The sequence below is a fragment of the Meleagris gallopavo genome, chromosome 1 (assembly GCF_000146605.3).
Source record: "Meleagris gallopavo isolate NT-WF06-2002-E0010 breed Aviagen turkey brand Nicholas breeding stock chromosome 1, Turkey_5.1, whole genome shotgun sequence".
Classification (NCBI taxonomy): domain Eukaryota; kingdom Metazoa; phylum Chordata; class Aves; order Galliformes; family Phasianidae; genus Meleagris; species Meleagris gallopavo.
The window spans coordinates 29,624,167-29,652,014 of record NC_015011.2 but is presented as its reverse complement, the minus strand read 5'-3'; the positions used below and the strand labels follow the sequence as shown (position 1 = coordinate 29,652,014).

The 27,848-nt window shown below is 39.2% G+C and overlaps 2 protein-coding genes across 4 annotated transcripts in view; one reads left to right on the top strand and one right to left on the bottom strand.

The window, feature by feature from the left end:
• Window positions 1–26,426, bottom strand: part of TMEM117 (transmembrane protein 117) — a 192,065-nt gene extending 165,639 nt beyond the window's left edge. For 2 of the 3 annotated variants that reach the window (XR_002111932.2, XM_031553409.1), the window contains exon 1: window positions 26,101–26,426. Coding sequence is in view for 2 of the 3 variants with exons in the window: in XM_031553409.1 (XP_031409269.1) it covers window positions 26,101–26,377 (277 nt within the window). In the remaining variant the exon portion in view is untranslated. The remainder of the gene's footprint in view (window positions 1–26,100) is intronic. The other variant, XM_031553408.1, reaches the window with a different exon arrangement.
• LOC104909759 (P2Y purinoceptor 1-like) lies at window positions 179–5,939 on the top strand. The gene is made up of 2 exons (XM_010707310.3): window positions 179–459; window positions 3,753–5,939. Exons 1-2 carry the CDS (start codon window positions 390–392, stop codon window positions 4,772–4,774), a joined length of 1,092 nt encoding a protein of 363 aa, XP_010705612.1. The 5' UTR covers window positions 179–389; the 3' UTR covers window positions 4,775–5,939.
• Window positions 26,427–27,848: the final 1,422 nt, after the last annotated feature.

Here is a 27,848-nt window from a genome sequence, read left to right as displayed (position 1 = left end):
AAGCTCTGTGGTGGGGTGAGAGCTGCCCACTTCTGTAGTGGGACAGCAATTCTGGCAGTGAAGAAGGGGGAAGGAAAGTGCAAAGGCACACACATGCCCTAAGCCCCTCCACCCTTCTCTTTCATGCTACAACCAATGAAAGCCCCAGAAAGACCTAGACTGTGGATTTGTAGTGAGTCTCTTTTTCCCTGAAAAACAAGTGAAGGCTGCTATGTTAAGCAGCAATATAACCTTACTGAGAGGAGGGGCATCATGATAAAAGTTCTCTCTCTCTTGCAGTTTGACGAATGCTCTCTGAAGAGCTGCCATTGTCTATGGAATATTACCGAAACCTTGGATTAAAAGCAGTATTTGCAAAATAGAATTGCGATTCTAAAAGATCAAGATTAATGGAGAAGAAAAGCACAGCCTGGAATCTAGACTTCTGTAAAATAGATGATGGCAACATTTCTAAAATAGGTAAGAGAAAAATTTATTAAGTATTCATCCCACCTGTATTCTCCACAGTAACTTTTTTTTTTTTTTGTACTTAGCTACTACATTCTGATTAGTACATACAAACATGTATACCATTCATATTATTTAAGTATTTTTTAATAACTATTGTCTTTGGTACGCAATTTTTTGAACCTTAACTATCCCTTTACCGTAGTTTGCTATATGGGCTTTCATTAATTCTCAAGTAAATGAACCTCATTTCTTAACAAAAGAAATAGTGGCTTAATCACAGTATAGACTGAGTCATTAGGAAGAAAGGAACTGAGTATTATTAGCACAACATACTTACCTAACTGGCAGAAAAATTGCCACTGTCTGATATAAAAAAAAGAAAAGGCACCCCTGAAACTTATTACAGCACAAATGCAGATCTACTGGGCATCAGCATAGCTCCAATGGCCTCGGGATACAGCAGGGCACGGTGATGATGTCTATGCACATACAGTGAAACTGGGTTTTGCTTGTAGAGAATTCCTTACATTCTTCTAATGGAAGACCAGAAGGTGTTACTATAGCACTGAGATTCAAACTGCTTGTGCCTTTCTCTTGCTTATTACATTATCTTGGAAAACATTCTTTTTTAATTTGAATCTCTTTGACTGTGTCCATCCTGTTTGATAGATTGTAAGTCATTCACCCCAATTGCAATGCATAGTGTTTCAAAAATCCAGTCTTGGTTATGGCCTCTAAGCCCTACTCTAATACAATGAATAAATAAGAAACAGAATATTTTAGAAAATCCAAATTTGAACACCAGGGTTCATATAATTCCAGGAAAATGCCTGCAAGGGAATTTCAAAGAGCATGGGAAACACAGAAAAATGCAATCATACTTCCTAATGTGACTTTGATCTCCAAGTTAATTTTACCAAGATATGCAGCTCCAGAACCTCCAGATAACTAACTCCATGTAGCTCAAGTCAGAGTACAGTCTAGCAAACTCAAGGTGATGAAGAGAATAAGGGATTTCTTAGTTCCAGTCTGTAATTGCCCTAACACATTTACAAGGGTATACATACAGTCAACTTACAACAAAGTGGATCAGGTGGCACAGCTGTCTCTCCAATTAAGACTGACCTACTCTCCTCAAGCATCTCTGGAAGAGACTGACCTCTCTCAAGCTCTTCCAGGAGCTTAATGTTATCAGGAATCCCTGGCATTACAGTTGCCTTCTGCAGCTACAGACATGTTTTTTGTAGCCAGTTTAGGGCTTATTTGTGCTACCACAATAATTAGAATCAAGTGCTTAGTGCCTTCATTCATAATTATTTAAAAGGAAGACAGAGAGGTAGGAAATACAATTTAATTCAAAGTACAAGTGAGATTTAGCCAAGATGATTATAGGAAAATATAACTTTCCTATACATATTAAAACTCCTTTTAACTGAATACATTGTAAAGCAAATGTTACTTAATGGTATTGTACTCATTAGGGTAGCTACATTTTAAATAATTTATGTTTCATCTTATAAACTTTGGTTGAAGAAGAACATTATACAAAATTCAATATCCATACAGGCCATGGAGAAGTATAGAGAAAGAATACTGGTACGCCAGGTTAAAGTACAGTGCTTCAATACTTAACAATATACATTTAAATAACAAATATTTCCAACCTCTTAAAAACACCAGAAGTTGACCACATGGCTTTCAACCTTTCTGGAAAGCCATCTGACTGCTTTTGTTGCTAAATTTCTACAGAAATAACTTTCCTTCATAATTTTATTCAGTACAGTTTGAACTAACTTTTCGTAAGTACATTATCTGGGTGAGCCATGCATTTGTAAAGCAAAATAATGCAGTTTCTAATTAGCAGCTCATAGCTCTTACTTGTTATGTTCTCAGGTATGTCTGTGGACATACCTTCAGAAAAGTAATATTAAGGAAGGTATGAAAGCAAAACATCATGATCCAAAAAAGTACTACTATCAACCTAACAGTTGAAGAAGTTTGACAACTATCAAAGAATCAATAACATTATGGAAAAGAGCTCTTCCTTCTATGTAAAGTGAGTAAATGCTGAGTAAAATTTTATCCTGCTTTCCTATCAAGTGCAGTAGTGGATTCTGATTTCTAAATGGCTGTTTTTAAGACCATCATACAAAGTTCCAGCTTGGACAGACCTTACAGATTAAAATAGAATCACTGAGTCACGGAATCATTGAATCAAAGAATGGCTAGGGTTCAAATGGGACCTTAAAGACCATCTAGTTCCAATTTCCTTGTTGTCAGCAGGGCTGCCGTCCATCAGATCAGGCTGCCCAGGACCCCATCCAACCTGGTCCTGAATGCCTCCAGGGATGAGGCATCCACAGCCTCTCTGGGCAATCTGTTCTTTTTTATCATTTGGAGAGAGGTTCTAGAAACATGACAATGAATTTGGTGACAGTTCACTCTGGTCTCCACTCCAGCCTTGGTTTTGCTTGCTTTTGTTTTTGTTTTTAATTAGGAGTTCAAAATCTATGGGACTAAAAGTGAGTCTGCAAGCATGAAAACCTTGCTTTGAAAAACACACTGCAGATCTATATTCCAAATTATCCATAACAGGTGCTGATAGATACTGGGCAATAACAACAGAGACAAAATGAACTCTTTCTATCCCTATCAAAACCACAATGGTTTTGGCCTGGAACATCTGTTTAAAGAATGCCAACAAAAATCATGCATACAATAGCAAACGAGCATTTTGTTCACTGCCTTGGATATAGATGTTGATGTTGCCTTCAGCACTACCTGATTTTTTTTTATACTGTTTTCTGGATCTCAGCCACAGCCCACTGCACAGCTATCCACATTACAAATGCCTCTAGGCCCAGTACAGATATCCAAGCCAGTCACAGCAAGGGTGGAGTGAGCGTGGCCATTTATTATCCTTCTGCTCTTCTCTCTGCTCCCTGCAAAGCTAGACGAAGATGTATTAGTCAGCAAAAGGAATCTACTGTTACTAAGGATGCATGCCTTTTTTCTCTCATGTATTGTGCGCTACACTAAATATTAGGGCAGAATACAAGAGTTTTTAAGAAGGTTCATGAAGCTCTGCCTTTGATGGCATTGCTGTATAGTAAGCTTTAAGTGATGTCTATTCGGAATTTGCATTTTTTTCAGATAGAGAACGTGTACATCCCATATTCTGAATTCTTTCACCAATTCTTTCTTTCTTTCAAACATGATGGATTTAACTAAAAAGTTTTTAATTGTAAATTCAATATATTTAGCTATTATTTTAAATTTGTTGATCTGTTTTTCCCCTTCAGGCCTATTCCATGGAAAGATGACAAATGATACATGCGCTATTTTCATTTGTAACAACCATCCTAAGCTGGAGTGGTACTGCTATTTGCTGATTCTGGTTTGCCTTTTCACTTTGATAGTGGGATTTCTAGGCAACATACTTGCCCTTCGACATTATGTGTACTGCGTGAAGACCTGGACTACTAACAGCATATTTCTATTTAATTTGGCATTGTGTGACCTCGCTTGGATTCTCATGGCACCTTTTTCAGTATATCATAGTCTCCAGAAGTCAGATAACTATCTCAGTCAAACATTTTTTTACATCGTAAGACTATTTTTTAGTATTAATATATATGGAAGTGTCTACTTCTTAACACTCATCAGTTTTGATAGATACTTGGGTGCTGTCCATCCTATCACTTCATTAACGTGGTGGAACAAAGGAAAGGCCATGTTTTGTACTGCTGCTGTATGGATCTTCATAGTTCTTGCATCAGTGCCAGAGATCTTCTGCACAATTGAAGCTGGAAGACAGCATGACAACAAAAATTCCCAAGATGACATTGGAGAACACTTACAATTTGAAGTGCCATTCATACTCTCCAAGATTGTATTGAGATTCCTAATTCCAGTCACAGTCATCTTTACATGCTATATGTTGACTCTCAAAGCACTACTACAACTCTGTAAACGTCAGCAAAGAAGAAATAGAATTATTAGGCCTCTTTTACTGATTTCAGCTGCTATGATAGTATTTGCTGTGTCTTTCACACCTTATCACATTATGATGATGGTGATAATAATTTACAAAACCTGTTGTCAACCATCCTCTGAGAGCATAAGTACATTAATGGTAGTTTATCAAATCACAGAGATCATCTGCAGCATCAACAGTTGCCTTGATCCAATCATTTTTACAGTAGCAAATAAAACATTCTATCAAAAAATTAAAAACATAAAATGTCATCCCAAATGCCAATGCTGCTGCTGTCTAACACACAGGGTAAGGGACATCGCTCTGTCCCCAAGAACAGTGACTTAAATGTCAGTTTACAAAGACATGCATCTCTTCCTATCCATTTAGCTTTGTACCGTCGGAACAGTTTAAAATTTCATCTCCTGTATAGTGCAGCAATCCCTTAAGTAGGCAAGAATAGACAGCAATGTAGAGTAAAAGTTAACATTTACATCTACTGGGAAAGAAACGCTTTTATATGTACTTTAAATATTATTGTCAAAAATATACATTAATTTATTGTAACATAGCACTTCTTCCCCACATGCACATCTGATATGAATGAACAATGAATAAAAGCTCTAAGGATCTGCTTTTGTTCTTGGTCAGAGAAATACAGAAAATCTATGAGTAAACAGTGTTGAGGAGTCTCCTAATAGTTTCTGTTAATTATTTTTTAATACGTTTGTAAGTACTATTGTGGCTGGACTATGCAATTACTAAGAGTCATGAAGTTAACAGCTGAACTTCTCAAGCATCTGTAGAGAGGCCTACTACAAGTACATTTGTAGAGAGGCCTACTATAATTACAGCTGTCTCTCCTAAGTTAGAATTCATAGAATTACGTTATTCTACAGTGAACTCTCAATTGAAGAACAGGGACAACTGTGCAAAGGAAAACTTCTGAAACACTGAAGTGGCTGAGCTGAGGGAAGCAACACTGCTACACAACAGTGCTTTTTCCTTGTTAATTTAGGGTCTCAGCATCACTTTCAAGACAGTCTAAAGCACAGCGGACTTTGCTTATTAAAACAGCATAATGCCATACATCATCTTCAAGAGTCATTAGACAGGTTTTCTCCCAGCATATAAGACAGTCATCCTTCACATTCAACTATGTGCTTTCTAGCTAAGTCTCACAAAATATCTTGTTAATTATTAAAAGCAATAAATCAGTGGGCAAAACAATTTTATTTTCAGAAGTTACTGGTGACAATGTACTTTTAGGTATACTTTGCATAGTGTCCTTCTTTTCATTTTCATAATTTTAGTATGATTTTGTTCTCACAGATGTATAAAAATATATAATTCCATACTGACATTAAATCGTTGAATTTTTCAGTTGAATTGAGTAAATATAAATGTATACATAATATCTAGAACATTGTTTTTTTAACTGTCTGTAACTGTGATGTGAAACGAAGGAACAAATCTTGATAATCTGAAAAATGTTAAATATGTTTATATGTATATACATAAGAGGATATCACAGTAAATTGTGCAATCTGTATTCTATTCTAGTGAGTTACACACTGACCTAATTGGTAAGTGCTGCTCTTAACCCCTTGATGATTTCTTAATCCATAATTTTCCCATATTTTAGAAGAAAAATATTCACCTTAGAATCATAGAATCACAAGGTTGGAAAGGACCTACAAGATCATCTAGTCCAACAGTCCTCCCATTACCACTGCTACCACAAGCACTAACCCATATCTCGCAGCTCCTCATCCAGACGCCTCTCTAAACACTGCCAGGGACAGCGACTCCACCACCTCCCTGGGCAGCCATTCCAGTGCTTGACCACTCTCTGAGAGAAAAGTTTTTCTTCATGTCTAACCTAAACCTCCCCTGCTACAACTTGTGGCCATTTCCTCGGGTCCTGTTTGTTGCCTGGGAGCAGAGGCCAAACCCCTCCTCATCACAACCTCCCTTCAGGAAGTTGTAGAGTGCAGTGAGGTCTCCCCTGAGCCTCCTCTTCTCCAGACTAAACAATCCCAGCTCCCTCAGTCACTCCTCATAGGATTTGTGCTCCAGACCCCCCACCAGTTTCGGTGCCCTTCTCTGGACGTGTTCCAGGGCTTCAATGTCTTTTTCATAGTGAGGGGCTCAAAACTCAACACAGTACTCAAGGTGCAGCCTCACCAGTGCTGAGTACAGAGGGATGATCACCTCCCTGCTCCTGCTGGCCACACTATTTCTAATGCAGGCCAGGATGCCTTTGGCCTTCTTGGCCACCTGGGCACACTATTGGCTCATGTTCAGCCGAGCATCAACCAACACCCCCAGGTCCGTTTCTTCTTCACAATCATCCAGCCGCTCATCCCCAAGCCTATAACGCTGCTTGAGGTTATTGTGGCCAAAGTGCAGGACCCAGCACTTGGCCTTGTTGAACCTCATCCCATTCACCTCAGCCCAGCGATCCAGCTTATCTAGATCCCTCTGAAGGGTCTCCCTACCCTCAGGAAGATCGACACCACCTCCCAACTTGGTGTCATCTGCAAACTTACTGAGGGTACATTCAATCCCCTCATCTAGGTCATCAATCAAGATATTAAACAAGATGAGCCCCAGTACCGACCCCTGGGGGACACCACTTGTAATGGGTTGCCAGCTGGACTTAACTCCATTAACCACTACCCGTTGGGCACAGCCCTCTAGCCAGTTCCTTACCCAAAGAAGTGTACACCTGTCCAGACCATGGGCAGCCAGTTTCCCCAGGAGAATACTGTGAGAGACCGTGTCAAAGGCTTTGCTGAAGTCTAGGTAGACTACATCAATAGCCTTCCCCTCGTCTACTAGTCTGGTCACCCAGTCGTAGAAGGAGATGAGGTTGGTCAAGCACATCCTGCCTTTCATGAACCCGTGCTGGCTGGGCCTGATCCCCTAGACACCATGCATGTGCCATGTGATCTCACCCAAGATGATTTGCTCCATAACTTTCCCTGGTACTGAGGTCAAGCTGAACAGGCCTGTAATTCCCCGGATCCTCCTTACAGCCCTTCTTGTAGATGGGAGTCATATCGGCAAGCTTCCAATCCTCTGGGACCTCTCCAGATAACCAGGAGCGCTGGTAGCTGGACGAGAGCGGCTCGGCAATCAGCCCCGCCAGCTCCCTCAGCACCTTCATCTACTTTATTTGTGAGCTGCCTATTGTAAACATGACAGGATTGCTAACAATGCACTGACTTCTTAAAGAGAATTCGTTAATCTCTAAATGGGTACACACTGCCCACTATCTACTTCTCTATATGCTTACATTTCAGACTGACACAGAAATGATATTAATGCCATTTAGTGACAAAAGTGCTCTCAGCATGAGGAAGGGATGAACAGGAGAGATAATTGTGAAGCTCTAGGCTAAATGAGTTTATTGCTCCCTCTGGATTGCACAACCAAGTTTTAAACAGAAGGCAATTTCCAAAATCAAACACTTGTCATTTTATCATTTACTCTCTCTTTAAAGCTACAAATAGACTCTTTCTTTGTCCATTCTCTACTTCAGCATTGATTTTCAACAGGGTTGGGAGTTGTTTTTTTCTGCCAAATTCAATGGGTAATCAAAATCAAAATAAGGTTTTTCTGGACAAAGTTAAACATAAAAACTCACTGCTATACTCACTGCATACTGTCTACAGATGTTAATGTTGATACTACATATCAAGTTAGCATCACTAGAAAGAAATTCTGTTGTTAATGAGGAAATAAGCATTAAGTTCAGAAGAAATTGTGGAAAACATTATCAAAGTTGTTTCTTTGTCTTGGAAAAAAAAAAAGTGTTTTCTTTTAGAACTGCTGCCTTCATAATGATGGATGATGCACCTATGAATGCAGTCTGTGGTCACAAGTACCCAAAGTTTGTGAGAATTAAATTAAAAAATTCAAATAAAAGAGTGGAATAGGTAACTCATAGCAGGTCAGGCTCAATTATTAGAAAGATTCACAGATAATCCTTCAGCAACTTGTAGATCTTTTGCAAGCAGCATTAATGTGGATTGCAAAGTCATGGGTTTCTCTACCTGAGATTCAGTGTGTGAAAAGAAGAACTAAAACTACTAGTGTAGTCTCAGTATGTTGTAGGAAAGTCAATGTGAGAGTCTGACTCAGAGAAAGTTTTCCATAAGACAGAGAAATTTCATTCTGGTCAGGTAATCAGAACATAAAAACGCATTTAACTGAAGGAGAATGACCTTCATAGTCTCTATGTGGCTGAACTGTGCAGTACACAGATAACAAGATGCAAAATGAGCAGTTATTTACTTTCTGTCAGCATCACCCTACCAAAAAGCTGTACATGTCTAAGGCACACATGACAGAACAAGGCCAGCAGTTGCCATCACAGGCCTGGGAGAGCATCAAAGAGAGCTGTATATGCTGTGCCCAATGACCAGGAAAGGACAGCAGAAGCAAAGAGGCAGGAAACTGGTTTTCCAGATGTCAGTCAAGTCAGAAGACTAAAACTGCACATATGAAAACGATACTGATTTCTGCTGCATATCCTTTGATCCTCCCTGACTTCCAAGGATATGAGCAAGAGATAAAGGTAGCACGGATGGCAGCCCTGATTTATATGCCATGCTGGGGAAAAACAGGAGAAAGCAAGAGACTCTTCTAGTTCACTTACATAGGATGGACTAAGGCAGCCCACAGTTCTGTGTTCATCTATAGATCAAGGGACACATGATTGGAACTCTGAAACTCTCATAAAATCCACTTTTCCACATTACTTCTCTCTGTATTCCACAAACATAAAAATATGGAATAAAGCATATTACAAAAGCAAATCCTTCTCTCCATATCTGTTTCTGTAGCTGGATGGAATGGCCCACAAGTTCATATAACTCAGTTTTCTACCAGTGAAACCATCAACAGAAGAGATCCCAAGGAGTTCACAAGCAAATGAGAATGCAAGGAAGAAAAAGCCAACAAGACACCTTGTGTCCCTGAAAAGTTTATTCTCAACAACCCCAAACAAAAGAAGACATTCCTTAAAAAAACAAACAAACAAAAAAAAACAAACTATCCATGTCACAGTGCCTCTATTGCCTGTTCTCCCAAAACTGGCACTCTGCACAACGTGCCTTGTACTGGGTTGACTTTAAAGTTAATCTTTAAAGATCTGCTTTAGGACATAATCTTTAGGAAAAATCATTCTCTCTCTCTTACCTTCTGCTCTTCAGATAGCAGTTCCTCAAGCTAATCAGCTATGAGTACTCCCTAGTAGCTGGAAAGGCTTCTAAACATTTATTTTCCTGCTTATAAGAGATGTAATAATCAATTAAACACACTTTTTAAAAGTGTTTTTGTTCAACCAGGCTGAACTAACGCTAATGTTCTCCTGAATGAAACCAAAGGTTTTCCACAAACTAAGACTTAAAAACCACAAGACATCTGTTCATATTTACTTGGTCATATTTTTGTTTGGAAATAAATGCTCCTAAAATGTTTCATTATAATATTCCGCAGATAATTTGACATACACAAATAAAATCAAATCAGATTATTCCATTTTGCTACAATAAGTGAACAATAAAACAAACAGCTAAGAGCCAAAGTCAACATCTCCTTCTAAGACAAATACGTTGCAACACTGGTTTCTCACAGCCTATTGTTTGGGTTAAATCTGAGGACATGGTATCTAATTAAATGCCCACCTGTTCTAATGAGTTTGAACACATCAGTTAACATTGAAATAATTTATTAGCCTACAAAACTGACTGCAAGATGTGGATAGCTCTCAATTATATTTCTAGATTCAGAGATATTACAGCGATGGGCATCTTTGTAACTTACTAACTGAACAAAATGGCCCACGGTCTGAAAGATTTGCTTATGGGTGTGATCAGCTGTGGTTGAGGAAACAATTATTTATTACTGTAAAACTCAGCACTGTTTTGTGAACAAAAATTGATAAAACTAAAATTTCTAAGTTGAAGAGCTAAATTGAGCGACAAATGTCTCAAAGATGCTCCTTAAGGTAAGCCATCCTTATGCATCCACTGTTCTCTATTTGCCTGTGTAATACTTGCAGAAAACTACCTGAAAACTTCCCACATTAAGATATGAGCTTGCCTTTTTTAAAAAACAATGTTAAAATGCTCCTAAAAGATGGAGTCTCGCTTCATTGTGTATAAACCAATGTACTCTGATACCACTTTTTCTTTTCCAAGTCTCAGAAACACTGCACCTGGGAAAGAGCCATGCCAAACAGTGCAAACAGGCAGATGAAATATCTCAATCTCACCTTTGTACACTGCTTTCACCAGTGGAAGGCAATGCTTTTTAGGCAGAAGGAAAAATAATCATCACACTGATTCTACCATTGGAAGAACTAAGGCAGAAGGAAGCAAGCTCTGCACAGGCCTCGCTACTGCTGCCCAGCAGGCCCTGCACCAGGCACGGGTGGCCAAGGTCCCAGTGTGCCTGTAGCATGGCATCGCCTGCCAGGGTAAGATCCCTGCTTCCTCTTCATGTGGTTCACAGGTCTTCATCCAGCTGGGCAAGGTGAGCCTTCATCGGGGAGAATTGCACTTCTCAGCTTTTGCACTCAAAGGTAAAACGCAACCTAATGTCACAAAATGTACATACTCAAGGTCTCAGCTACTGACCTAGCTAGAAAAGTGATGCTTTTGCACAGTATGTCATGTATTATGGGAACCCAAGATCTCCAGTTTCCTATCAATCCAATCAATACTGGTCAGAAGACCAATGTTAGCAGCCAAAATGTCTCCATCAGCCTTCTTGTGGAGCCCGTCCTACCTGACTCTGCTGGTCTCGTGGACCTGGTGTGAATTAGAAACTGCAGGGGAAGCAAATGCAGTTGATAAACATTGCTCTCTGCCTTCATCTAAAATGCCACACAATCTTTAGACATTGCTTGCTATTTCTATAAGAAAAAAATAACAGAAATAAAATTTTTCACAAGAATGCACACACATCTTTTAACATAAAATAATACAGAAAGATGGACTTTTACTGCTGCAAGGAAAGAGCTGACATGGTCTTTCTCTCTAAAGGATTACCAAAGGCAATCAGGAGCAGTCTAGTGATGGTCAGAGCACCTGCTCTACTGTATGATGCAGGGAATTCATGCAGGCATCACATCTTTCTCTGTTTCACATTAATGTCATTACTATTACCTAGATGTAATACCTCAATCTGCTATTATGAATAAACTGCACAATACTGGTAACATAGGAAGACTTAAGCCACACCAGGATTAGAATGTGCAAGCAGGCTTGATTTTGCATTTTTCCACATCTGTCAATTCCCATTATGTGGAGTTCAAATGTAATTTTAACCAGAGACTTTACTCTTCCTTCTTTTATTACATCAGGTTTAGAACATTGTGCTGATGCAGTTAAAAGAAAAAAAAAAGATATTGATTTCCTATTATGTATTAGAACAATTTGCGGTAGGGAAGGAACTCAAAATCCTGCCTAAGCAATAGAAAGTGCTAGTGTGTTTGCACTTTTGTTTGTGAGGTGTAGATTTTTTAATTTTATGTGACAGTTTATGAAATGATCATGGAAAAAACACCCTCTTTAGATGTCTTCATCAAATAACAAAATTTCTTTAGAAAGGCAGATAGAGGGCATGTAAGTATGAATCATATTTGTGTACTCTTTATTCTTAATGAATTTTTAGTGTCTTTAAGTACTGGCTTTTTTAACTGCCAAAGCTATAAACATAATTCCATGATCCTCCTCCTTTTTCTCAATTTTGAGCTGTAATACATTTCATCATTTTATTTGTAGTATCTAGTCGAAACTATCATTTTCTTCTCTGAATTTACTGGATTAAATTTCACAATAAATAAAAGAAGCTCTACAGTATTCATATCCCTTATAACGCTGATGTTGAACTCTGAAGGGCAGGGCTGTAATCTCTATTTCTCAATACCAGTTCAGTGACACCCTGCAATGACTTGTCAGAATAATTAGTTCTCTGTTTTTTTTTAAATTGTTTTTTCTTTTCTCCTGACACTGCATTGAAAGTGATTCACAAGCTTATTTTTAACAAAAAATAGTTTGCTTGCAACCTATCTTCCATGCTGCCCTTCTAGATAAGCATTTATAAAGCATGTTTTGTCAGAAAATAAAGGAGATTTTGTCCTCATTCATCAAAGAGCATCTTGAGGTTTACAAATGGTCTTTGTGATAAGTTGCCCAAAATGTACTACTGTGGCAAAGTAACATAGAAACCTGAATGTGGTGCTATATGCAGTTTAATATGTTTAATTGTAAATAACATATGTTCAAATAATAGCAAATATACACGACAAATATTTAGCCTGATTTGAGTCAGGAATGTCCTTTTCTCTCAAACAGATGTAGCTGAGATCGACAGAATGCAGCCATCCTACCACTAACCCTCAACTGGAACTTAAACGAGATTTAGGTTTGACCATGAGCTTTGCTACTGATTTTCTAAGGGACTAAGGAAAACAGCACTGTCTCTGCTACTCTGGAGGGAATGTAAGGTTCACAACAAACATGTATGCTGAGCTATCAAGGACCAGCAGAGAGCAAGAAAGAAAAGACATTAACATTTTCTTGAGATAAAAAGTAGTCCAATGCAGGAGGTAGCACATGATCTAATGAAAATAAATTGTCTTGAAGGAAATGAAACAATGCTTTTTTACTAAATATATATATATATTTAGACTCTCTCCTTGCTAAGAACAAAGTACTTTATTTTTTATCCAGAATTCCTTGGTAGCCTCAGGAAGGGCGAGTAGAGCTCCCTGCACAAGGTTCTCTCTCTCTGATGCATAAAATATGCAGACAAAAAAAATCCAACCGCAGATAGCTTTCTGATTTAACCTCAGTATGCAAAGATTAAGCATGGGTTTTGTTTTATATTTTATCTTCAATAAATACTTGCAATTCTGCTGTCTGCTCCGTACAGGGGAAGTTCACAAGGAGCACCCCAGAGGTTACAGAATGTTTGCATTTCAGATGCACAAGAACAAGTAAAGAATTGGTGTTGTGGGACTGAGAGGATGTATCAAGAATGTATGTGACAATCAAGAAGGCTCTCTAGCCTCCTGTGAATGTTTGGGACACACACTTAGACCTGAGCATTTTCAGATTCAGTGAAAATTATTATTTCATATGCTATATATTTCTCAAGTAGCACGTGCATATGTGACCAGAGAGACACATGTCTGAATGTCAAAAGGGGTATAATCAATAAATCAACTCCCACATCAATATTAGTGTGTGCTGCAAGCACATAGAGCGATATGGAGTGAGTTTTCACTGGTTAAAATATTTGCTAGACTTACTTCAACTGTGGGCTGAAGTTTCTGAATACTGAAAAGTTTATCTAGGAAAAAAAGGTCAGGTTCTCTACTTTGAACATAGAGGATTATGTTCATAGAATTAAGAATATGAACTGTAGCTATGTGTTCTTTAACCTTCCTCCACCTTCAAAGTGGAGTTTTTTGTATTTGACAAAGGAACACAATGAATTTTCCATCAATGACATTACAAAACTCTTGCAATGGTATAATCATAAGCAATACTCATTAATCCTAGTTTGCTGCAACAGATTATTCATGTGTATTATGTTCTAATGTTATGAGATGGAGTCCAAAAAGGACTACTTACGGTATGAAAGTGGAAAGTGTAGAAATGCACAGTATCACCTAAACCACAAGATCCATTTTACTTAGCAGCATCTTACAAAAATTGAATTTTAAATAATTTGATACTATTATTTGCTAAGCTAAGTAACTATGACAAATGCTATACTGAGAAATATATATTTACTATAAACAATGTGAAAGGAGAAACTGTGCTAATGTTAAAAAAAAAAAAAATGACAGTTTCATAGCAAATTTCACCTGACCCTCAATCAGATATAAAATGAACCCAAATTTTCATTATTGAAAAAAAGTCAAAGGTTGGATAGGTTCCATGGTAGAACATTATTTTTAGTATGTATACAAAATACTGGTAAACTATAGAGGGTCTTTTTTGACAGGAGGGGAGGGGGCAACTGAAAAATGTTTTAGTTTTTACGAAATATTGTATAGAAACATTCATTACTATTCTTTGTTTATCATATTTAAGTTTTCTTCTTTAAAGTTTACCTAACTGTCATAATCACTCAGTACCACTAGAAGGTGCTCCTCTGTTGAAAGATAATTACATCTGTTTGAATTGCTTCTCAAAACCACTTTTCCTCAGATAACTGTGGTTCTGGCCAGGTGTTTACACAGACTGTAATAGCAACAACTGCCCCTGTCACACAACAGCAGGACCTCGTATGTCCTAGTCATCAATACAGCATGAGAATAACAGACCAGTTGTTGCCCTTTTTCTTCACCAGTCAGTACCTCAGCCGAGCAGGACTCCAGTTAGTTTTGCTGGAATGTGAGAGGTTGTGATGCCCCCTTCCTGAAGGCATTCAAGTTCAGGCTGGATAGGGCTTTCAACAACCTGGTCTAGTAGGTGGTGCTCCTGCCAATGGCAGGGGGGTTGGAACTACATGATCTTAAAGGTCTCCACCACCCCAAACCTTTCCATGATTCTGTGAGTTTAGAGAACTGTGATAGATCTGGCACCTCGTGAAGAGCCACAAAAATTTTTTACAGTGATGGTGGTGAGGCACTGGAACTGGTAGCTCAGTGATGTGCTTGATGTCCCGTCCCTGGAGACTTTCAAGGCAAGGCTGGATCAGGCCCTGGGCAACCTGATCTAGCTGTCCCTGTTCACTGCATGTGAGTTGGAGTAGATGGCCTTCAGAGGTCCCTTCCAACTCTAAGGATTCCATGATTCCTTCGGCATCTTTGAACAGAATGCACTCCTAGTGGGACACATGCACACTTGTCTGAGATCCGAAGGCAAGAGGGTCCAAAATTTTTAAGAGGGACTATAAGACAACTGTGCAAACATAAGCATATGATTTACACCAATTCTACAAAAAGTTTCATCTACAAAAGTTTCATTCTACAAAAAGATATCGTACTGTATCTGGTAATCTAAGGGGCAATAATTCATATTTCATACGAGCCTCAGCCAAGTTAAGATTTAGTTTGCTAGATAGATGATAAGCAGAAAGGCATTCGGATACCATCTGAAGAGTTTTGTGTCACTTGTCGTTGGATAGTATTTTGGTGAGAAATGTGAAAGAAAATGGCAATGAGGATGCACAGGCTGGCTAAGTTAAGATTCTGATTTTAAGAGGTGTGAAATTTATACTAAGTGTAAAAATGACCATTTTGGAATTCAAAATTTTGGTATATTTTCAGAGCTTGCATTTCATGAGAAGGGCATTGAGAAAGGCAACGAGGCTAGTGAAGGGCCTGGAAAATCAGCCCTATGAGGAGAGGCTGAGGGAGCTGGGGCTGTTTAATCTGGGGAAGAGGTGGCTGAGGGGAGACCTTATTACTCTCTTCCAGTACCTGAAAGGTGCTTTACAGTAAGAGTGGGGTAGGTCTCTTCTCACTGGTGACATGTGACAAGACGAGGGGAAATGGCCTCAAGTTGCACCAAGGTAAGTTTAGGTTGGTAAGTTAGGGAACACTTCTTTACAGAAAGGGTGGTTAAACATTGGAATAGGCTCTCCAGGGAGGTGGTTGAGTCACTGTCCCTGGATGTGTTTAAGAGCCGTTTGGATGTGGTGCTCGGAGATATGATATAGCAGGGGGTTGTTGGAGTTAGGGTTCTATGGTCAGGCTGTGGTTGGACTTGATGGTCCTTGAGGTATCTTCCAACCTGCGTAATTCTATGATTCTATGATTCATCAGCTTTCCTACCGTAAACAACTGTCAGTAGGAAGCCCACTTCCAGTGAAAGATGGTTAAGGAAGAAAGTATCCATAGATTTCAAGGAGTGAATCATTAACCCATTAAAACCTAAGGTTGCCCTGAGCATAAAGTTCCTGATGGTGAGGATACGATTACTTAGCTTTTCACAGACTTCAGTACCACACACGCAGCAGACACGGTGTTCTCAAGTGGAGCCCCTCAAGTGGAGCATTTTGCAAAACCCACTGCAAGGGGCAAAAGAAGCTCAGGAACTACTCAAATTCTGGAGTTTGATTCATCGGACAGGTCCGAATGATCAAAATGGAAATGATTAAAGGAGAAAGATGCTGGCAAGCTGTTCAGGAACACAGCCTATTCCACTCATCTCTTTATGTTAATATGGCAAACATTTCCAGGGAAAATACCCGAGTTCCCTGGGAAATGTGATACTGCTACAGAAAAGCACCTCCAGAGGTACAATTGTCCTGCTTTCACGTGGAAGACAATTTATACAATTCTGGATCTCGGAGCGTAAATGAAAAATAAATAAAAAATACATGTCAGTGACACAGCTTTCAGATCCAGCACTCTTCATGTGCAACATGCTAGTGCACAACATCTTCATCTTCAAATAGCCAACACAATGCTCTCCATCTTGAGATGCTAGTGTCTCGATAAGGAATAGACACAGAAAATCACACCCGGCACTTGTTTCCTTGAGGTTATAGAGCATTTTCTCAGTCCTGCTACTGAATGTTTCTGGCTCTTTCAGAGGAAGATTTTTTTCCCTTTCAGAGCAAGGAATCCAAAACCTCTTCAACAGAATCAAATATCTTCACTCATTTTGAAATAGTGTTTATTTTAGGGATGTCTTGTTAGATTACATTAAATCCATCTTGTACCAGTGAGGAAAAACAACCACAAATTTTGTCATTACAGTGATCACAGAATATTCACTGAGACTCCGTGAAAGGTCTATGGATTAAGTATAGGATTAAAAATAATACAAATTTTTCTGCCACAAAACAAATAGTGCTTTTCATACTGCTGAAGACACCTTTTTGACACTGAGGTACTTAGGAATACATATGTTCTTCCTACTCTGAGGAAACAGTCTTTGAAGGACTTCACATTTCTATGGTATGTCACAGCAAGTAAACAGCTAGAAGGGCCTTGCTTCCCTCAACAAGACAAAATACTATAAGATGGCTTTATGGGATAGCTCTCAAGGGATAAGGTCTGTAACTACAAAAATATACATCAGTATAAGTAGTGTGGGAACCTCTGTTTTCAGTTTTGGTTTTCTAAAGGAATTATATCAGGTATCAGTCTGATTTCCAGTGCAGTACACATGGTACAAAGTGAATGAGGAACATGTGCTCCACATGAAGTAGTGTAACTTTTGGGGGGTAAACACTTATCCAGAGAAGCTGATCTATGGACAGATACTCGTACAACATCGCTGGAAGCAGAACTAATTTTTTTTTTAATTACTGTCCCAGGATACAACATCAAATGAGACCTTAGTATCATATATATGACAAGACCATAATATTTGACACAAAAGGTTCTCAGATCTCCAGTGTTGATCGGTGCTGGCAGAAGGCTGAGAGTAAGACTCTTTTAAGCAAGCTGTAAGCCATTCCTGTGCAGGCAGCAGTGCTGCAGCGTTCTCCCATCGATTCTGAAGAGTCTTTGCATCTTCTTCACTTTTTATATATCATGAAACTCCAACACATTACACTGTCAAGTGTGAATTAAGATTCATATTTTATGTCCACCCACATCTCTGGCCACAGATCAACAAGAGAGCTAGGATGTTTGTGTTTTATTGTTAATTAAAGCTAGGATTCATCCAGTTTTAAGCCTTGTCCCCTTTCCTCCGCATAAACTCAAATTAAATATCACAGCTGTGAGTATCCAGGATAATTTTCCTCAAACCTACCTATCACCTACCGTCCTCTCCGCTAAATCTCATTTTCGTTATTTGTTTAGCATGTTTGGCTTTGACTGAATATTGCACACAAGTTTGGTGTCATCTTTGCATTAGTACTAAATAAAGTGTATTTCTCAGCACCATGGCATCGGTATTCCAGAAATAGAAAACATCACTTAGCATGCACATACGTGAGCTTCAAGCAGCTGTCCACTTTGAAAGATTATATCCCAGTGCCAAAGAGGAAAGAGAAATTAAAGCGATTTAAGACAGGAAGACATCAGCAGAACAATCTGCCTCTTTTCAACCAACAACTTGTTTTTAAACATTTCAGTTTTTCTGGTCTTCAGGCAAATGGTCCAAATCAACAAGTTCCCTAATGTTGTAACACAAGTGGGAGGAAGAAGAACTCGATACATTTGGAGATTTATGAGAAAATGTGAAAATTTGTGGAGGACTTGCTTCTTAATTACAGGTAGGCAGGAACAAAGACTACTGCTGACTGCTAGCTTTATTATTTGCCTTCAGAATTACTGTCAAAGGCATCTAAAAATGGCATCTATTTTTGTTTGAATCTGAACAAATTGTTCCAGGCTAGAAAACTATCAGCACCATCTTTCCTTGGCATCTATGATGGGCCACCGTCAGATATCGAGCCAGAAGTGGGAGAAGTTTAACCAATAAAGTTTGTAATATTCTGATGTCTTTTAAGTCATAACAATAAATAACTGATAATCACACCTAAATCATCATAACCTATTAAACGGACAATTTGTATAAGCAAAAGACATATATTTTTTATCATTCTAGCTGATCAATTAATAGATGCATGGAACAAAGGAAAAGGCAGAATTTACTACATTATAAGTGGTACAGGCAGGCAACAATATGTGCAAGAACTGAATTATTGATTATAATTTTTTAACTCAGGTCTTAATAAGTGACATTTCTGCTTCTTATTTGGATATACAATCTCAGAAATCTTTGATTTGTTCTTTGCTGAAGGGAAGCTCAGCTTTTCACTTCCTAAAATTTTTTGAATTTCTTTTTGCAACATTCACTGTCTGATATGTGACGGACCTTCATGCCACTCTGACAGCCTAAGGGGACCTTCAAAAGGGCACAGCATGGCCACTGACATCACGTTCTCCTTGGGGTTCTCCAACAGCATGCTGCAAGGTGATATTCCACACTAATATATCCTCCATCTCCTTACAGTACGGAATAAGGAAAGAAGAAATTTGCCCCTGTACTACCAGCACTATGCCCATCAGGCTTATCCCGCTAGTAATAAACTCACTTCTATTTCTAGAAATCAGGGAAACTGAGACATATTCCTGCAAGTGACAGGCATCATTCCAAAATCACTCCCTGTCTCGAATGGAAAGAAAAATCTGAACGTCACATCAAAGAGATCAAAACAGAGAGTTGACACATCAATACTAAGTAGCAATGAGATTATTTTTAGATTTCAGGCACTGAATGCTAAATATTCTCAAGAGCCTTCCCATTACAGATAATGTGACACACACAGCACTTCCTTCAGTCTTATGGTGCTGCTTGGGGAAAGGGAGACGTGCCTCCAAGAGAATCAAAGTCTTCATTGCAAAAATAAGCTTGTTGTGGCTGCGTTGGTAATGGCCTCAAGTTCTGCCAGGGGAAGTTCCGGTTGGATATTAGGGAAAATTTATTCTCAGAGCAATGAGAAACTGGAACAAGCTGCCCAGGGAGGTTGTGGAGTCACCATCCCGGGAGGCATTCAAGAACAGACGAGATGTGACACTGAGGGACATGGTTAGTGGGCATGTGGGGATGGGTCAATAGTGGTCTTTTCCAACTTCAATGATTCTATGATTCTATGATATCCAATTAAACTCTGCTGGTGATGTGGTATCAGACATTCCATAATTAATGCTAAGAGCAGACAATGGCTTTCTTCTCATTGAACCTTATGATAGAAAGCAGCAAGAAGTTACAGCTCTCCTAAAAATGCAAGTGTAAATGAAGAAACTAGGAGGTCATTTGCATGCTTCTTATTTATACTTCAAAGGTCACTTGTGGTCTCTCTGATGAACAATGTAAACTTCATTTTAAACTGACATCTCTATTACTGGCAATTTGCCATAGCTGGAATCCAATGAGCCTATTAGCTGGCTGAGTTTCTTGCTTTTTATCTTGCAGTAATGTTTCTGAGTTGTTTTTTTTTTGTTTTGTGTTTTGTTTTTGTGCTGAGGAATCTGGCTTTCAAAAATGCATGCTCACAGCCCTTTTTGTGTTATTATTAGCTAGCTGTTAGATTGGCCCTCTGGCACACATTTTGTAGGACCAAAATAATCTGACTATTGCTTTGACATTTTTTTGGATACAAAAGAGGTGAATTGACTGTGAAGTAATCACAGCAGACCTTGAATGTCTTCAACAGCATAAACTGCACAAATATTAAAATTCATATTGAATAGGCTCCTGAAGACAGTTTGTTTGTTTGACCAGCTATCACATCAGTAGCTTTCTACGGGGTTGAAATCATCAATGGAAAAGAGAAAGCAGGAACAAAGTGGCTGGATATTAAGTGACAGGTCTTATTGTAATTTAAGCTACAGAGCTGACAAAAGAAAAGAATATGCCACCTCAGTCAGGTTACAGTATGATGCAAGTATTGTCATACACCCATTACTTGCTGCTACAGACAGTGGCACAACTGTTCGTATGGTTCCGAACAAATGAGAATGGGAAACAATCTGGCTGAAAAACAACCACGCAATAATCCCAGCACATCTTTTTTCCTCATTTATTTCATTAGGCATTGCACAAGCACTGCACCACAGCAACACTAGCTGCAACACCACAGCCCAGATTTTACCTTAACATGACCCCTGGTATTTCAAGGTACTAATTACTCATGTATGTGCTCTTGTACAAATGTATCCTTTGTCAGTTAGCTGCAAAACAGATTCACTTTTCTCCTATGTAGTACATTATCATCCTGACTAAATCCCATTCTGCCTAATTTCCTCTTGCAATCTGCATACATTCACTGCTCCAGTTGTTAGACTCTTTTACCTCTCAGCGTAAAAATAGACACTGAAGAGTGTTTATAATAGGTTTGCAATATCTTTTAAAGCCTTTCAGGTAAAACATTTGACAAAAAGAGTTATGTTTTCAGAGAACAGGTCCTCAGTGGGTGTTCTGTTTGAAACTGTCTGTTGTGAAATTGTCCCAGCATGGCACCACTGCCCATTAAAAAATTTGCAATGTTAGTGCATGCAATTCTCAGTGCAATTCCCATAATGACTGCTTTATTTATTCCTTCCCATGTCTACAAAGCTGAGATTATCATTTAATTCTAGACAAACTGCATACTGCAATCATTTGTAGGAGAGAATCCATTAAATCCAACATTCTTTCAACTGCTCAGATTTGCTTGCAGTATTATGATGGCCCACCTGTTTTAAGAAATACAGCTTTAGTTCTCTTTACCTTGTTTTCTATAATTTGTTATAGCGTATTAAGCATTTAATTTCCATCCAATTTTTTTTTAAGTCAACTTAAATATTTGAGCATACTTCTTAAGAACTGAATGAAATTAAATCTGTGTAGTAACAGAGTTTAATTAGACTTTATAATCGCTTAGAATCAGAAAAACAAGCAGGCACATACCTGCACATTTTTTAGTAATTATACTTTGAAAAACTGATTCAGTAAATCTGCAGCATGAGCTAAGCTTTATTACTCATGGAAATCAGTCAAAGCAAAAATGTTGAACTGAAAACAATTAAGACACTTTGTCCAATAATACTTCTCATTTATCTATGCTGCTAAAAATCTATTTAAATCAAAAACCATTTTAGATTTACAAGACGTAATAGATATATACACATTGATGCAAATCACACAGCCTGAACTTAGAACCAAAAAGTCCCCCACTGAACTCAGAATTCGGGCCCGAGGCCTGAGTACAGAACAGCAACTGTGCAAATGCTGAGAAGATGCTGATTAAAACATTCACTTTCTACAAACTGAATAAATACTGTGTTATTTTCCAGACAGCGCCCCCGAGCAATATGAAGAGATTATTCATGAATTTCTTTTAAGTAAGTATGTAAGATTTGAATGCATTTTCTGAATGCACACTGTCATCTAATGGGGTCAGTTTCTAAGCTTGTTCTGCTTTTAATAAAGCAAAAAATAAACCCATAAATCTCTAAGCAAGGGCAAAGAAGATACTTCTCTCCTCCCCAAGTAACTCACAGAGAATAAGAAATGACTAGGGTGTACATTTTTATTCCCCCAAACTTCCAATATTCATCTATGACATCTCATTTTCCAGTGCAAAATAAAAAGCACAACAGAACACAACAGCTAACCAAACACAAGAAATGCTTAGTGATGAATCAAAAGAATATAGTGGATAACAGCCAAAAGGCAATTTCGAAATTCCATTTGTTCTGATCACATGCCAAGAAAATATATAGAATGCACTAGATGAAGGCTGCTTTCTTTGGAAATCTTTATTACTGGAGATGTTTGTTAAACGAAGTAAGTTGCTTCCTGACTGAAAAGCAAGAATGGAGAGTTCTAAGTCATGAGCTGTGTCTTGAAAGTGCCAAAAGAGGTTACTGTTCTAAGGCAGCACTGACTGTTACCAACTGAAAATACTTTGCCATGTCCTCTAGCCAGATTTCTACTTCGCAACAATAGATTACCTACTGCCTTCTCTTTCTGTCTCAGAAAGTTTAAGCCTAAATAATGTTTAGGCTATCGCCCCTCTCCTTCCATTTTTAGGAACATAACATGCTTGAGCTTAATCCTATTATTTCTGTAGTTCGCAACAGCCATGTTTATCAGATAGCGTCTGTTATAGATGATAAACTATGTTACAATGCAACTCTTGCAACACTATTTTTTTAATCCAAATGCACATTCAGCAGCAAGAAATACAGAAGACAAGGGACAAAAGAGCAGGAAGGGCACATGGAAAGAAAATCCTTTACAGTCCTCTTCATCTAAAGTGAGATGTGCAGACTAATCCTTCTCAATTTCAATTTGCAGCACATACTGTGAGCCAAGATCTGACACAGGGAGATTGACTGGTGCTATTTGGTTTCCTGACAGCAGGAAAGTATGTGCAGGCTACAAGAAAACAACCAGTCACAATTTCCCCTGTCAATAGAATTTAACAGAGAAATATAAATAAATGTACAAGGACTAAAAATAAATAAATAAATAAAAATAAAAATGATGCCCAACAATTAAACAATTATACATTAAGAAAAAAAAAATAAAAAACAAAGAAAAGAAAAATCCACAAATATTTTGCAATATCTATCTCTTTCCCTTTTGAAATAAGGAAATTAAAAGCAGTAATGAGCTGAATGTATGAAGTGCCTGAAGTTAGAAGATCCAGAAGGCATACTCAGTGGGGTTTGGACACAAAGTGGGATTTCTAGGCAGTAAAGACTTTAAAATATTGTCAAGTAACTGTCAAGACAGATTTCAGCACGGGCTATGCAAATCTTCTGAACACCAAAAAGATACACTCAAGCTAAAAGCCTCCTTTGAAGCCCACATCATCATCACATCGATGCTGTCACTCTCCACACATGCCAGTTTACAGCTGGCATGGCCACATCACACAGCACGCAGTCGGGCTGTCAGTCACACAGGCTGTCAGTCACACAGGCCACCATCTGCTCTCAGTGCATCACAAGCAGCATCCCGTGCGCATGGCCACACTGCATGGGTGCCATCCCACCGCATCAGAGCCAACATGAGGCCGGGCTGTCACAGCCCCTGGCTATTTGGCTACACCGTCCTTGGCATCAGCACTGGCACTCGAGTGATGGCAGAAGTTTTCCATGAGCACCGCTTGCCCAGGCTGGCTTGCTGGCTCAGCTGCATCCGTAGCAGTGCTGGCTCCAGGCAGGCCCAAAACCCACAGCTGGGTGGGACTGGGGCAGAGCCATGTTGGCTTAAACTGTTTTGAAACTGAGCTTGCAGCAGCTAGCCTGAATCAGATCATATCTACACCCCTATCGCTCCCCCAGACCACAACCACAAACATTGATAAGCCAGCACTGCATCACAGATAGGAATCTCTTGGCTGTTTGTTGCCTCCCAGCATTGATTCATTCTTTGTGCTGCCACAAATAGCTGTGGGATGAGACATGATCCCCACAGAAATAAAAGGTGGATACTGCAAATGTGCCTATGCTCTCAAACCTGTTTCTCTGAGCAACTGCAGAAGAGCACAAACACATGGCAGACACTGGAGGTAGGGCAAGCCTTCTTCAGGCAGTAATGCTGATTCAAGCCACTTTAAAATTCACATTAAGCTATGTCCTCTCTGTGATACACAGAAGGAATTATCATAATAATCAATCTAGCCAGAATAGAACATATTCTCCAAAAGAAAGTTTCACTTGTCTTGATGATACTCCAGCCTATTCCTTATTCCACTGATCACGTAGCCTTCCAATTACAGAAAGAAAAAAAAAAAGTGTTTCTTTGGCTATTTGCCATTTCCAAGCACTGGACCTTGCAATATATTTGCTGGACGGAAGGTTCTGTCCTTCAACTCAAATTTGAGCAAGTCACTCTCTAACCTTTCCTTTATCCTCTAAATCCTCTCGTTATAGGGCTCAATTTGAAATTTTGTCATCACTTTCATTACTTTCCCTAATTTTCCCCAAATGAACAAAATCACTCCTCAATTTTGGAAGGCAGAACTGAAAACATCATTACAGCAGTGCTCGAAGCAGCGCCCAGGAACTATGGTAAAACATCCTCTCCATGGGGATGTTTTACACTTACCACCACACTATGTTAAAATGTCCACCGAATAGCTATCAAGATGCTCAACCATTTTTCAAAATTCATGTTTTAAGAGGAGTCTCTTAGAATTGTTTTTCTTATTTGTTCCTTGACATAATAGCTTTACGTTTGATTTATTGAAACAATACCAGTCCTCTTTTTATCTTAATAGAATGAGGCAGGCTGAGGAAATGGCCAATTACTCATGTGCTGTGAGGTGTTCAGCAACCATCCATCCTGCAGCCCCAACAGAAGAAGAACACAGGACTGGCCCACCCACTCCAGCAGCATCTCTCTAAAATCCCAGAATCAAATACTTGCAGCTGGCAGACTGAAGTAACCTTTCCTCTGATTTCCACTTATCTCCAAAACTGGAACAGCCTTGAGCCCTCAGATGCAATGTTTTCTACATTTACTACATGACTCAGTTAAGACAATGATAGATTCTTTTCTCTCTACACATACCTACACCAAAGTTCTCTGTCTCAGAATTTAGTCTGAGGTCATTCCCTTCCCTTCAGCCACGCCATGGGATGTTTCCCAATTTAGTCACATCTCCTGCATAAAGACACTTGCTGTCATGTTTTTTTCCATTTCCTACCTTTCCATTTCATTAATTTGTTCTTGTACCGAGAAGTGGCAGGACAGCTCCTGCTTCTGCAGAGCTCCTGTTTTCATGCAGAATTTTCTTATCACAGGTCTGCTAATACTAACCACTTCCCCACATTCCACTTACGGGACTTCTGACAAGACATTCAGTGACAATGTCTAAAGGAACAACGCCTTTTCTGCAGATTGCTGAGAAAATCATATAAGATTTAAAATTTGCTTGGAAGACAAAGTACTTACTGAATATTTTAAATCACTCATCTCTCAATTATTTCAAACACGTCAGCTTTCTCTGTTTTCAGACCTTTTGTGACTGAAATTACTGTGAATTACAGTCATGTAAGCAGACACGGCATTAATATCCACAGCGATGTAAGCTTTGATGTACCGAGCTCTATGCAGCTCTAAACATCTGAAGTGATCAATAGCAAAGCTTACGAAATTGCAGTAAGTGGACAGTTTAAAGGCAAAGTGACCGAGCCATCAGTAGGAGGTCTGTGTGCACATCGCAGAACTCACCAAAGAGGCGCTGGTGGAAGAGGAATTTCCCAGCGATCAGCCCTGTGAGAATGGCCAGCAGCCACAGCAGCACCTTCAGGCATCTCCAGCCGCCGCTCTCAGGGTACTTGTTGGTTACAAAGGAGAAGCAGTTCCCGACAACAATCACATTGGCTTCTGTCTGACTGTGAGACACCGGGTCCTCGGCAAATATTAAGAAGTTGAAGAAGATCACAAGGTAAGCCACAACTAAGCGAGACCACGGGTGCTGGAAGTAGTAGCGGAAGTCTTTATCCATCCTCAGGTACTTCAGAGCTGCTCTTTGTCTGTGTGTAAAGATACAAATGCACAATGTTACACATACCAAGAACATTTCTCAAGCATTTCTCTATTATCTCTTTAAGGGTGCAGTTTGGCAATAGGGCATGAAAACACAAGGCAGGCTACAGGAAACTCAACATACCTTTCCACCGTGTTCCGCAATACACAACACATATTTCACAAATTCTGATGCTATACCTGGACTGAACCTTTCTCTTTATATGAAAATGGAACAAGTCAATAAGAGCAGTGAAGGCTCCAACTGCTTCACCACCTAGACGCTCACAGGCACGTCTCTCACCCCATCAGGAACTTTTACTTACATGAAGGAATGACATGATGGAAAAGTTCCTAGAGGTAATTCCTACAGCCCAGAGAAGCCTGTAGAAATCTCTTCATCAGCTTCAGGAAGCACACAAATAATTAAGCATATTTTCAAACCCAGGAAAGAAGAATGCCTTGAGCAGCATGTTCTACAAATATGAAAGCTGTATTTTGAAACTTGTCGACTTATGTAGAACAGCTGCAGAAAAATGCAGTGGGGTATGGTTAACATTTCAGCTGTTTGTCACTTGATTTCTCTTTTACACACAACAAATTGGTTGTTTCATCCTGCTGAAGCACTTTGTTTTCACAAAGATATAAGGCCTTTGTGCTGTGGAACACCGCAATTATTCAAGGGGACTCAAAGTGTAGGAAGCAGAAAAAAAAGGAATATCTAATAATATTGCTTGTTTATTACAGCATGCTCCTTGAAAGATACAGTGTGCTCAAGCAAACAGTACAGATTTTTGCAAATGTCATCTACCCTGCGGGAAAAAATAATCAAACCCCAGTGCCAGCAAAAGGCCTAAATACAGCAGCCCGTTACCCATCCCTTCCTGGACTGTGGGTGAGTCTCACTTTGGAAACTTGCAAACAGCTCAGATTACAATGTCTATCCTTAGGTAGTTCCTCCAAAATGACCTAACTCTATAATCAGAAGTATTTCGGTGAAATTACAAGGAATTATGTATCCATTAAAAGCAGAAGAATGAAAGCTCTCAGCATATTCAGACAGAGCATTTAGTAAACATGCAGAGCTAATAACATCACATAACACATACACTGCAGTCGACAAAGCAAAAAACACAAGAGACAGTTAACAGTCAACAGAAGCAAGTGCTAGCCCTGTGACAACTTTATGAATGGAGTGATTTCAAGCAGGGGTCACCGGCTCAGCAGCCTGAGGAACAGCACTTAGGGGAGGTTAAATCACCTTTAGAACCATAGGGATGCCCCAAACTATGTTATATTCTCCCATCTTCCCGTTAAGAAGAGCAAAGTTTCCCTATTTCCTCACGGACATTGCTTCTTAAACCCCGAGCGGGGCTGGAGATAAACAACTGGATGCGCTGACATTTCGGCAGCCCCAGGATGCCGGGTTACAGCCGGCTGAAGCGGCGGCT